The sequence below is a fragment of the Triturus cristatus genome, chromosome 10 (genome assembly GCF_964204655.1).
Source record: "Triturus cristatus chromosome 10, aTriCri1.1, whole genome shotgun sequence".
In the NCBI taxonomy this organism is placed as follows: Eukaryota; Metazoa; Chordata; class Amphibia; order Caudata; family Salamandridae; genus Triturus; species Triturus cristatus.
The window spans coordinates 1,120,303,643-1,120,316,239 of record NC_140593.1 but is presented as its reverse complement, the minus strand read 5'-3'; the positions used below and the strand labels follow the sequence as shown (position 1 = coordinate 1,120,316,239).

At 41.3% G+C, this 12,597-nt stretch overlaps 1 protein-coding gene across 1 annotated transcript in view; it reads left to right on the top strand.

Moving 5' to 3' along the window:
• Window positions 1-12,597, top strand: part of CHTF18 (chromosome transmission fidelity factor 18) — a 488,876-nt gene that overhangs the window by 370,979 nt on the left and 105,300 nt on the right. Inside the window, exon 20 of the mRNA XM_085629346.1 lies at window positions 10,616-10,744. Coding sequence (XP_085485472.1) covers window positions 10,616-10,744 — 129 coding nt within the window. The remainder of the gene's footprint in view (window positions 1-10,615; window positions 10,745-12,597) is intronic.

The following is a 12,597-nucleotide window of genomic DNA, read 5'->3' as shown; positions in this document are numbered from 1 at the left end:
TCTTTCCAGGTGACACATTATTTCACTCTGCAATTTAGGGAAGCTGGGCCTTGTCAGAGCCATGTGACAGGACCTCTGCATTATTGTTCCTTTTCTTTTTTTTTAAATGTATTTCTATTTTATTGTATTTTCTAAATTGTGATGGTTTTTAATAGCTGGAAACAATAAAATGTATCTATCTATCTCAGAATGGATGGCTGCTTCTTTTCAGCATTAACCCTTTTCACTGCAGAGCTGTTTTTTTGTTTTGTTTTTTAAAATATATATTTTCTGATTCTGGACGACATTTGCAATCTGTTGGTGCAAGTCAGAACTGCCTTGCCTTGACTGGCCACTAGAACACACTGAACATGAAGTCATATTTGTAGCTATTTTTTCACCACACGCGGTAATTCTGTTCGGACTGTCTTGCACAGAAACATGCCCCTTCAAAGGTCTGACCTAGTTTGTGGTGTTCTGGTTTTCATATGTGAAATGGCACCACACTTATATGAGTTTTCCATGGATTCTGGGTTTCCACATGCGATTCGGGGTCAAGTGCATTTGGGAAATTAGAAAAGCTTCAGAAAGCAAAACTCCATTTGAGTGTACCCCTCTTTTGGTCGCAAATATCGCAATTGGACTGCATAGAAATATACTACAATCATTTATTTTCAACATCTACACATCTTCCACTTTGTCATTGTATAGCAGTCTTCCCTTGTCATAACTGGCAGGCCAGTAGAACACGCTGAACATGTTTGTCAGATTTTTCTTTCAGAGTATAATTCCTTGTAGTCTCTCTAGCGCATGAACACTTCTCTTCCAAAGCTTGACCATCATCTTTTTTACTTTTGGTCTCCTGAGCTTGGATACATACAAGATATTTATGGGATTTCTGTGGGTGCAGGGTGCCTACAGGTGATAAATTAGATGCAGTGAATTTGAGAAATATGGAAAGCGACTGAAAGAGAAAGGTTGGTTTAGGGCACCAGTCTTTTGGAAGCAAGTGTCACTCTTCATCTGAACTGAAACATGCCACAGCCATATATTTTTAACATCTGCACATCTTAAGGTTTCTAACACTGGGTGCTTGACCTCCTTCACCCTGACTGGCGAGCCGGACCAAAGGGATGGTCATGGCGTTTGCCAGATTTCTTTGCATTTTTCCACCAAAATATATTAATATCTCTCTTGTATGTCCCATGCAGCAATATATTGTGGCCCGAGCTTGACCAGCATCTGCGTTTGCCCTGGTTTCTAGTGTGTGGGAGTACCCTCCTACCTGGCTTTTCAACAAGTTTACTCCAGGAGTCACATACTGTACACCTAGGAATGTGTTTGATTGGGGTTGGGGGTCTTCCAGTGAAGATGTCTGCAGTGTTTGGGCCCAAAGTCAGTCAGCACCCTGGAAAACCTACTAAGGTCCGATATTTCGAAACAGTAGAGGCCCAGGGATAGCCGGGGGGTGATGGTCCTGGCATGAATCCCTGTATGTTTAATCTGCCAGAATTTAATTCTTTTTATTGTGCACTCTTTATTTTATTCCTATGCTAATTTTTCAATTTTGAATTATAAACACGTTGCTGTTTCAGAGTTTTCATCCTACTAACTTCACTCAAAATCTGCAGTTTTCTCAGTTTCTAGGAATTAAAAGAATATCTTCGGATCCACAAACATGTAAAAGCACCATACAAGAATTTAAACAAAGATACCTGGAAAGGGGTTACCCTTCTAAAATACTTCGAGATTCTGAAGAAAAAGTAAAAAAATGAGTCGAAAACATTTGTTACAGAAACAGCACAAAGAGAAAACCAACAATTGGTGTTGTATCGAAATATTCCACAAAGTCATCTGCCATCAAAAACATAATAAATCAAAGATGGGAATTATTGCAAAATGAATCACAATTCAAAGGGTTATTTAATTAAAAACCATTATATGCAATATGGCTTGCTCTGGCAGCTGGGATTGCCAAAAGAAATATAGCGAGGAGGTGGGTGGAGTGCCTTCGCCGCCGTCTTTGGGAGAGTGGAAACAAGACCTTGACTGGTGCCAACGGGCTGAAGAAACGGTATATAAAAGTAGGGGGTGTATCAACTAGTGGGAGAAAATATGGTCACCATGGCATAAGCATAGAGCAAGGCTGGGGAAGGAGGGACAAACATGAGTCAAGCAGGGTTAAGAGGGCGAGGGGACTGATAAAATTAAACGTTTCGTTTACTAATTGTACGCCTGGCCTGTTGCACATTTGGTTCTTTTGAATCTATGTAGGATCCGCAACCTCATACGTCTCTGGCAGAAAGGTGTTATGATAAGATGTCAACCATGTACAAACGATTGTAACTATTGCACTGTATGGTCATTTGAGCAAAAGTTAATAAGAAAAGAGTTCTAAAAAACCACAAAAAAACATATGCGCATACCAGAACAAAGAGTTTGAAAGAATTTTTAACCACAACTTACACACCCATAAATACACAAGAGATAGGAACCACAAAAATGCCATAACTGCATTCTTTGCAATAATGTTATCACTGGAAACACCACTACGCGCCCACATCAGGAGAAATTATCAAATTTCGTCATTCAACAGATTGTAATTCGTAGAACATGATATATAGCATTAAATGTCCATGCAGCATGTTATAAATAGACAAAACAGAAAGGAAAATCAGAATCCGAATAACAGAACACAAAAGTATGATTTGCAACATAAACGTGATTTCCAATTTAGCCTTACATTGGTTGGAATATAGACATACTTTATCTCAGTTACGTTTTCAAATAATAGCGTTAGTACACATTAACACTGAACGCACTAATTCTCAGGTTTTGTCACAAAGAAGAGTGTATTGGATAAAACGCTTTGATACACTATTTCCAAAAAGTTTAAACAATAAAATTGTTGTTTCATACAAAATAATATGTACATCAGCAGGTGTCATATATCATATTATTCCAATACATAAGTAAATAGGTATTACATTCTCAACGAAAAATTGTGTAGTCTACACACACATTTTCATTATTTTTCATTCACTATTGCTAACAATTGCATTATTATTTTTATTTTTACTGTTGGTTTCGTGTTGGTTTTAGAGTTCTGTGAACAGTAAGCCATTCCGGATTAATGCACAATTTAACCTAGCATTAGTCAGTGTACACACGCAAGTAGATATTTATGAAGTGTGATTTCTTTTTTCTGTATTTGATCTTCATTTTGTTTACATCGTGACCTATAAGGCCCATTACAGTATGGGTAGCTATGTTGTCAGTGTTCTAATATAAGTTGCTTTCGCAGCTTAACACATTTCAATATGGCAATCGCGGTCGGGTGCCCAGAAGTTATCTTGTGGAGACAGTTTTTGATGATTATTGCGGAAAACGCCTTCTTTGCGTGGTTTAAACACAGGCGAGCCAGCCAGGACATTTTTTTTTGTCAAAGGATACAGCCAGGATATTTTAAACGTGTCACGCAAATAGGAAGACAGCTTGCATGATTGCACAGATACAGGTACAAGTGATTTCATGTCGAGTCATTTCTAAACAGACAATTGTTTTACGGTTCAATAGTTTTGACTGCAACTTTGTCATTATTTTCTGTTCTGCAGTGAGGCTGAGCGCATGGTTGTAGGTTCGGCGTATGAATTACTCCGGTTTTGTCAGCTAGTAGGTAGGTCACAGCATTATCATGTTGGCTGATTTGTGAACTATGTACAGTTTCTATATCTTTGCTTAAGTATAGTGATTAATGGCATCATTATATAGTTTATTTGCAGATTTACAAACCAGGCTATGTCTACAGCACATTGAAGCAGTAAGTCAGTTGGAACGCCTCTATTTTTGTTTAGGGTTTCTTGGTAAACTTGCATATATGGCATCTACTTAAAGAGAACTCACAGAGGGTTCATTGGGATTCAGCACTATCGGCTATTAAGTTTGTTTTCTTCTTTCCTTCAGCACATGGTGACCGATATGGGTGTTTGATTTCTTTTCATTTAACATGTTCACCGCAGTCCTCTTTTCTACCTTATCACCCGTTGGCACATTTGCAGACTGTAGGGTTATATTAAGCTTTGCTTGCGGAACTAGTCACTGGCTCGTGGCTAGATAACATCGCAATATGCATGGTTTATATTTGGAACAAAGAATATGTAGTGTTTGTTGCTGAGATAAACTCCAATTTGTTGCAATATTGTTTCTTTTTTGTAGTTGTTCAGAACAGCCCCTGAAGAAGGGAGTGTATCCGGAAATGCATTGGATAGATCGCTCTGTGAATTGAGCACTGTACAAGAAGAGATTGTTGTTATAATCTTTCCTTTTATTTTTTACAAAGAAATGTGAATGAAACGATTGCAGGGGAGATACAGGAGTGTATTAGAGAACATTTAATTAAAATCAAGAATACTAGTAAAGAAAAAAAGCTGATGATTGTTTAAATAAGTCTGATTTATTTTGTTTGCAAGGAATGATCAATTCTAATGCTGTCTCTGGGTCCAAGAAATTAGACATTGTTGGCTTCATTGTAATCTCCCAGAATGCCATGCAGATGTCAAAGTATGGGTAAAAAATAATTTTCCTCACTCTTCTGTGAGAAAAGGCTCCAGAACGTCTGCTAAACAGCAAACGTGTACACACTTCTGGTAAAAAATAGTAACTTAAATGTTTGTGCGGGTTTGCTGCACAGCAAACAGGAATAGGCCGAAACCTTGATGGTGTCAAGGCAACATTAACAGCATAACGGCTTCAAACGTTACAGTTTTGACTTGCTCCTGACCATTACGACAGGTCTATCGCAACCTATGAGGTATTGTTTTTATCCTTAGAAGCTTAGGATCACTGGGTAGTATATCATTTGCTGTTCTAGAACTTTCTGTGACCAAAATGTCAGGGTTTTTTATACTAGCGTTTGACATTTCAGGCCATTATGGGTAAGAGAAATTGGTGGCATCCACACAAGCCACACCACACTCAAAAGATGTGGGTGGGCCTATCATCATGTAAACGAAAGATCCAAGAACTCAATCATGGAAAGCAGAAGAAGTTTAAATAAGGTTGTTTTGGGGAATGTGGATAGATGTGATATTTGAGTATGGGGTCAGCTGACACCAGTGGAAACCTACCATCCGCAGACTGCGAGGAGCCCCGAAGGCCATGGAGCAAAGCGTTACACAAACCGCATGTGAGAGTACGACCATGTGAACAACCGTTCTGAAGTCGCTTTCTGGGAGGAACTGTTTCACTCTTAAAAAGATAGCTAGTACCAGGCCGTCTTTGTTTTTGTTTTGTTTCAGAAATGTGTTCCTAGAGGGAGAGCATATTGTACAGGGTGAATCCAAGTGACTTGGTATTTGGTGAAAGTTGGGGTCCAAAGCTATCAATGTTCATATCATGCAGCCAGTTTGTACTGTTTCTTCTTTGTTGTTCTTGCCAACTAACTGGAATTCTGTCTTGGTTGGGTGGAGCGTAAAGTAGGTGCTGGACATCCAGACTTGGGTGATGTGAAGCCAGTGTTTGTGCTGTTGAATATCAGAAACATAGGAACTTTTTAAGAAGAGTAGTTTATTATTTGTGATTTTAAAAAATATATATGTTTATTGTTTTATATACTTCAACATACATATTAAACATTGATTCAACAATTCCAATTCCTTGACCCCCAACTCAATTGCAACTGAGTCTTGGTACATTTGTAATACAAATTTACCCACTTCATAGTCCACTGCCCACTTCTTTATGCCTCCCCTTGGCGTCCCGACTCCTATGCCTACAGAACGATCATGATATTACACACATCCATCTATCCGTACTTACAGAATCTGTATCAGGTTCACCTAGGCACCCCACCGGCACTCATTTTCCAGCCATTCCAGATTTTACCAAATTTCTTCATGCAGACACGATCCTTGTAAACTTCACGTTCCATCACTCTGCAATGTTCCATACCCATCTTCCTGTGATTAAGTCGTGGGGGTATCCAGCTTCACTATCATACAACGCATATTCACCAAAATCTTCTGATAGCAGGTGAGATCCGATGGTCCCCTCACACCCAGGTGTGCTAGCCAGGATGCAGCTCCAGCGATTGCCCCGTTGCTATGTCCAGGGATTTCCTCACTGCTTCCCAGAAGTCTCGTAGTCGAGGGCAGCTCGAGTATATGGAAGAATGTACCCTCCAACCCGCACCTTCAAAGGCATCATTTATGCTCCATTTTCCCCATTTTGTGCAACAGTGTGCGTGTTTAGTAAACCCTGTGTAATATCTTTTATCTGTATCAGGCAAAAGCTAGCTTTAATGGCCTCCTCTGCCGGGAACCCCAGGGTCTCCTGCCAGTCTTCCTCATATAGATTTTTGCGATCTTCTTTTCATCTACCTAATCATTTTAGCAGAGGGGGTTGAGTATTGGGCATGATGGTACTATATGTCAGCAAGATCGGTTTCGTATCTATCTGCCCATCTAGCAACCTCCTTTTTAGTGGGGCATCTTCTTGTGTCTCCTCCTTTAAGGTCACACACTGTTGGAGGGGGTGACTCAATTGTCTGCATCGTAGCCATTGGGATTCTGGCATTCTATATTCTGTCCTCAAGACCATTTGCATCCCACACATCTGCCAACGTGGATGGGCTGATTTTATCCTATACTCGGAAACATTGTAGGGCTGCCACGGGCCGCAGGCTAGCTCCCTCCCACAGTGGCATCTTGGGGGTTAATCTATCTTTCCATCCCATTTCCCTGGTCAGTCTCTTCCAGACATCCACCACTGTCATGGTGGGCGGCCATGCCCCAGCACGTAACCGACCACTGTACAGTCTGTGCATAAAGCTCTTACCACCCCAGCTCAATCTGTCCTGTCGATTGTCCGGGTCTTCCCAATCTGCGTATGCCCAATCATGAACTACGCTCACTTACGCTGCCTCATAATATTTACGGACACATGGCAAGGCAATGCCGCCCTCATACTTGAATCTTTGTAAGACCCTCATTGCTATATTCTTCTGCCCGCAGCAATGTCCTAACCTGTGTTTCCACTCTAGTAAACAGCGCTTCCAGTATTGTGTAGGGACTATTCTGTAAAATGTACAGCAGTGCGATAATTTTAACAGCGCTGCCTTGCCGAGCAGTGAGAGCGGCAGCGACTGCCTGGGTTTTACATCAGCCTCCAGCCACTTTAGCTTGTGGGTTAGGTTTGCCTCATAGTGCGAGTCCGGGGTTTTAGTGATCCAGATTTCGAGGTATTTAAATTGGGTGGTCTCTGTTCTCAGTGGTTGCACTATTGTTTCCTCCAACTTACAGTCCCCTAACTGGAACAGTAGGGACTTATCCCAGTTAATAGCAAGGTCTGAGTAACTCACAAAGGTGTGAAAAATCTCTTTTAGTTAGGTGAGTGTCAGAATAATGTTGGATAGGTATAACAGAATATTGTCAGCATGCAATTTGATATGTTTATTCCACCCACTGTTTCCCGGCCAGCCCCAGATCTGTGCATCCACATGTACCCACTCTGCTAGTGCTTCTGTAGCGAGAGCAAATAACATTGGTGAGAGAGGGCACACCTGACTGTTACCCCTCCTTGATACGAAGCATCCGGGAAGTGTAACCATTCACTTGCACTCTGGCTGTAGGCCTATCGTAGAGAAGTTTGACCCATCTGACGTAGTTTGGTCCGAATCCCATCTTGGTCAGCACACCAAAGAGGTATGGCCATGCCACAGAATCAAAGGCTTTATTTGCATCTAACGAGGCAATCGCCCATCCCACAGGCGAGGCCCCAACCATTGCTACATTATTATGTAATTGCCTCGGGTTCGGCCTGGTTGAGCGGCCAGGCATGAAGCCATTTTGATTTGGGTATACCAGATATGTTACCACCCTTCTTAATCGGTTAGTGAGAATCTTGGCTAGGATCTTAATATATACATTCTGGAGTGAAATCAGCCGGTATCAGGCTCAGTCATCTTTAGGCTGACTGGCCTTAGGTAAGAGCACTCCTAGCCAGCCGCATAACCTTTGTCAGTATATTTTCCTTAAACGCAACCTGAAAGGCAGTGTGTAATGGTGCTGCTGTTCACCTAGCAAGTCTGTGAAACAGCTCGAATGGGAACCCATTTGGGCCCAGTGTCTTGCCCGATGGCATTTGCCTCCTCGCTAATTCCATCTCTTCGACTGTTAGATACATTTCCAAACCTTCTGTTCTTTGCAATCCCAACCGTCCCATAGGGCAGTCATCTATAAAAGCAACTACCTCTTCCTCCGGGGTATGAGTCTGTGCATCATAAAATGTCTCCAGGTAGGTAGCAAATTCCTCCGCTATGCTACGGCCGTAGGTCACCATTCTCCCAAGTTTGCTTTTAACGCCCGGACTTTTTGCTCTCTTTCCTTGCTTCTTACCCAGGCCAGTAGTTTACCTGCTTTATTTCCAACTTTGTGAACCCTGAGTATATCCCCAGAGTGTCTCAGGAAATGTATATTTGATATTACCGGACTCCAGACATTCAGGCCAACATTTTCTCGGTTAGAATTACTGCATTTGTATTTGTCTATTTGAGAAATGAAACAAAACATTGAATTAATTTGTTTAAAACATTTTTTACATTATAAAATATTTCACATTTTTCATTGTATGTGCAGACTGTAATTGATGCAGGATTTGCCAAATAGATAACCCTGATTTTGGTGATAAAAACATACAGTTTGTATGGGGGCAAATGGAGACGAAATGGGTGCAAGTATTTATAGAACCTAACAACATTTTTGTTTCTAAAACAGCACTGCCACACATGTGCATAAACACCCCAGCAATATAAGGGTTAATGACTTCACACTGCTTGTCAACTCAGTGGCACCAATGACTTTCATGAATCCATGTGCTTGCAGTACCGTCTCCACCTGGGACCATCTCAGTGACTCCTTTAGCGTTAATGATGTCTCACTAATTGGAAGGCCATCGGACCATAACATATGCAATGACCTCATTGGCATTATTGAGTCTGTGCTGGCCAGATTACTTTCATTGCATTCACATATTGCAGAAGTGTTTTACGCTCAACTCTAATTACCCCATTGCCAATGTTTGTTAATTTGTATATGCCTATGTTTGCATGCATAAGCACATTATAGTTATGCCTGTTGGATCTGTCAGTAATTGTCATTCTTTTGCTGTGAACCCACTTCCTTTATCCTCAAGGTGATATCCTGTGCATCCATTTTTTTAAATCTTTTGGCTGATCCAGTCCATTGCTGTACACCATCTCCCACAGTCCTTGTCTGTGCCATGTAACTGTGCTATTCTTTTCTTTACCTATTTTTCACTGTGCCCCTTCTCCACTCAAACTTATCGTCCCAAATTGTCCATCAGTACTAGTCCAAGTCCCTTGTCTCCTGTGTTTGCTTATTCTTCAGCCGGCTTGGCGTGCTCACCTGCTGTGTGAAAATCTAGATACTGTGAAAAGTCTTTTTCTACACAGTTGAGCTTAGTATTTTCATCATGTCTATTGCTGTTTTTGCTTGGTTTATAATAGTCCAAACCTTTCAAGTCAGACCACTGTGGAATTATTCTAATGGCTGTGTAACAATCAGACACATTGAATTGAGTCCATTCCTATATTTGTTTGTGCTTTTTAAACTCCCATGGTTCCTCGCTGCTGTTGGAGCACCAGAATAATACTAGTCTGTTGTCTTCTGTAGATTCAGGTGGGGAAAATCGAGGGCTTCATCACGCTCCTAAATTCTTAGTGATTATTGAGGGAGTTTCATCATTCAGGAGCTGGGATGGAAAAGCATTTTCCACCAATTGTTTGCTGTAGACTAGTTGTGATGCTAATCTGGGACTCACTGTTGCTTTGAAGAGTCTCTCTCAAGCTTCATCTGTAGGAAAACTATTTAATGCTTTATGTGTAATGCAGAGCATTTTGAAAGCAGATCTTATAGTAGCAGGAAGCCAAAGAAGTGCCTTCAACACAAGGGAGATGTGGTCTCATCATCAAACATCATGTGCAGCACATACACTTCCAGTGAACTCCAGCACTCACCAGTCTAGTCTCACACTCACAGACCTACACTCAAGCATCCTTCATACAAGTCCCAGTCATGATAAATGCAAAGGACCACAGTTTTGTGGCTGAAAGGATCTTTTACATTGAAGAGCCAGTAAAGTGTCTCTCTACAGGGGTGCATGAATAAAAGTCATGCGCCCCAGCTTTAAATACGATGTTACGCCAGTCTCCGCAGAGCCTGGGTTGAAAGGGCAGTATCCACCCACTCAAACGTAAGTGCACATGGTTAAACAAAGTTTGTGGCTCCAGTGAGATTACCGGATTGTTAACTCCACCAGGCAAAAACATAAAGGGCTGTTCAGAAAATATGAGGGCAGGGTTGCATAGTTTACTAATCCATTCAAAGGAACTTCACCTCAGCAATAAGCTTCTGTACATCTCTGTGTGGGCAGAAAGAGCTGCTCACCAAATTAGCAGGAGATATCCTGCATGAGGCCTCTTGGGAGACTTAGAGCTCAGAACTTAGTCAAGGTAAAAAAAAATAAACCTTCTGCCCGCCCCCAAAAATTAAAGATTTTTAGTTGGCTAATGACCACCCCAGTTAGCCCGCTGAATAACCTATGTCCTCTTCCTCCACAGGCAGCTAAAAATACCACAGAAGTAAATAAAGCTACAGGTGAGAAGACCAAAGGGTTAGCAAAGCCTCTGGTGAGGAACCACGAGCAGAGGCTGGAGGGCATCATCAAAAAGGCCGTCTTTGAAGAAAAGGTGAGGGTGCCACAGACATCTGGTTATATGTGTGTGATGTCCTTCACTATCACAGTGTGGTTTTGTTTGGATAATAATAATGACCTGGAAGTAAAGGAGTCAGTGCTCTGTTGTAACCATGGGTGTCTCCGGCCTAAGCTAAAAGGCATTATTTATAAGATGCAAATTTATTACGTTGAAAATAGCTTACATGTATTTATTTGTATGGTGCGCCACCACACTGTGCTTCTCACTCTTATTCCACCCGTCCCTGCCTGGCATGCTATGTAGTGATATTGGCATGTTTTTATGACTGCGGTAAGAGATGGGAATTCTGCCAGCATGCCATAGCAGCCACCTGATTAAGAAATGAACAGTCTGATTACAAAATGTAAACTTTTCAGTATCTCACCTGAAAGTCTCCTTAAGGTTGTTGTATTACACTGAGGATCTCAATGCGCACCCATGTCATTGTATTGCCTCCTTTTTCTCCTGTATCTGATTCATACGAAGACTGTGAATTTGGTCGACAAGCTGATAGCAGCAGTTTGCCTTTCCCCACTTTGGATAGACAATATTTTCGGGATAGTCTGTGGCATCACAGGTGCGGGGTGATGTTATTGAGGTCAGCTACAGCAATTGTTGCCGTTAGATGGCTGGACCAATAAAAAAAGATTTAGTTGTCTTTTATTTTTTATTTTGAGACATTTACAAACATAAATACACACAACAATTGACCACCCCATCCCGCCCCCCAAGTCAGAAATTCTCAGCTTTGTAAATTCTCTAACCCAGCTGCCTCTGCTCCTAAATAAAGCTCATATATATACTAGCTAAAGTCCCGTCAGGTGGATCATTTAGCAGCTTAACCATTGTTTGACCTCTCACCGCCCAGAAATAACATTTAAAGTCCGGCAATGCCCATCCGCCCTCATTATCAGACTTTTTAGATGGTTGCTGGCATGCTGGACCTTTTTACAACCCCATTAGAAGGAAGAGTTGGCCACTTCCAGATGACAAAATAAAGGCTGAGGAACATAAATAGAGATAAATCAAACCAGTATAAAACCTTGGGGAGGAGGGTCATCTTGATTAAGTTGCACTACCCAATCAGAGTGATTGGAAATCCATCCCATCGCCGCACTGATCTTTCCAAAAGAGGTTTGTATTTCAGCTCAAAGATCTAATGTGGATTAGGAGTGATGGAGATGCCCTGATACTTGACCACAGATTTAGTTTTGAAAATAATCTGGTCAGTGCCATAATTAGTTAATACCGTGGTGTGGACTGTGTTCAGCTTGCGCCAACAGGCTCAGCATATTGCAAAGCAATATTTGTGGTTCTCTTAGTAGCCTTGATGACATCCTGCGAGCAAATAGCAATATCATTGGCATTACCGTCCATATGTAGCTCCACTGAATTCAGGCTTACTCCCAGTATCTCTTCCTTCATTTTGATATTAACCAAAACGTCTCTAAATATGGCGCAAATGGTAAAGGTGACAACGGGCACCCCTTGTGTGTACCTCTGTGTATCAGAAACTCAAAAGATAGGTGGCCCATTATTTTAATAGAAGCAGTAGGGTTTTGCTGTAATTTGCAAACCATATTAATGAATTTATTGCCAAAATGCATCTGCCCCATAACTTTCCATAAAAATGGCCAGGCCACATATCAAATGTTTTTTCTGCATCCAAAAGGATCATATCAGCCCGTTAAGACAACCCATTCGCTGCGTCAAACATGGTTATGGCTTTATTAATATGAGACATAGTGTCGCAATTCGAAATAAAACTATGTTGTTCCTCCGATACCAACCCTATAATTAATGTAACCATACGCCGAGAAAAAAATCTTTGAGTAAATTTGGGCATC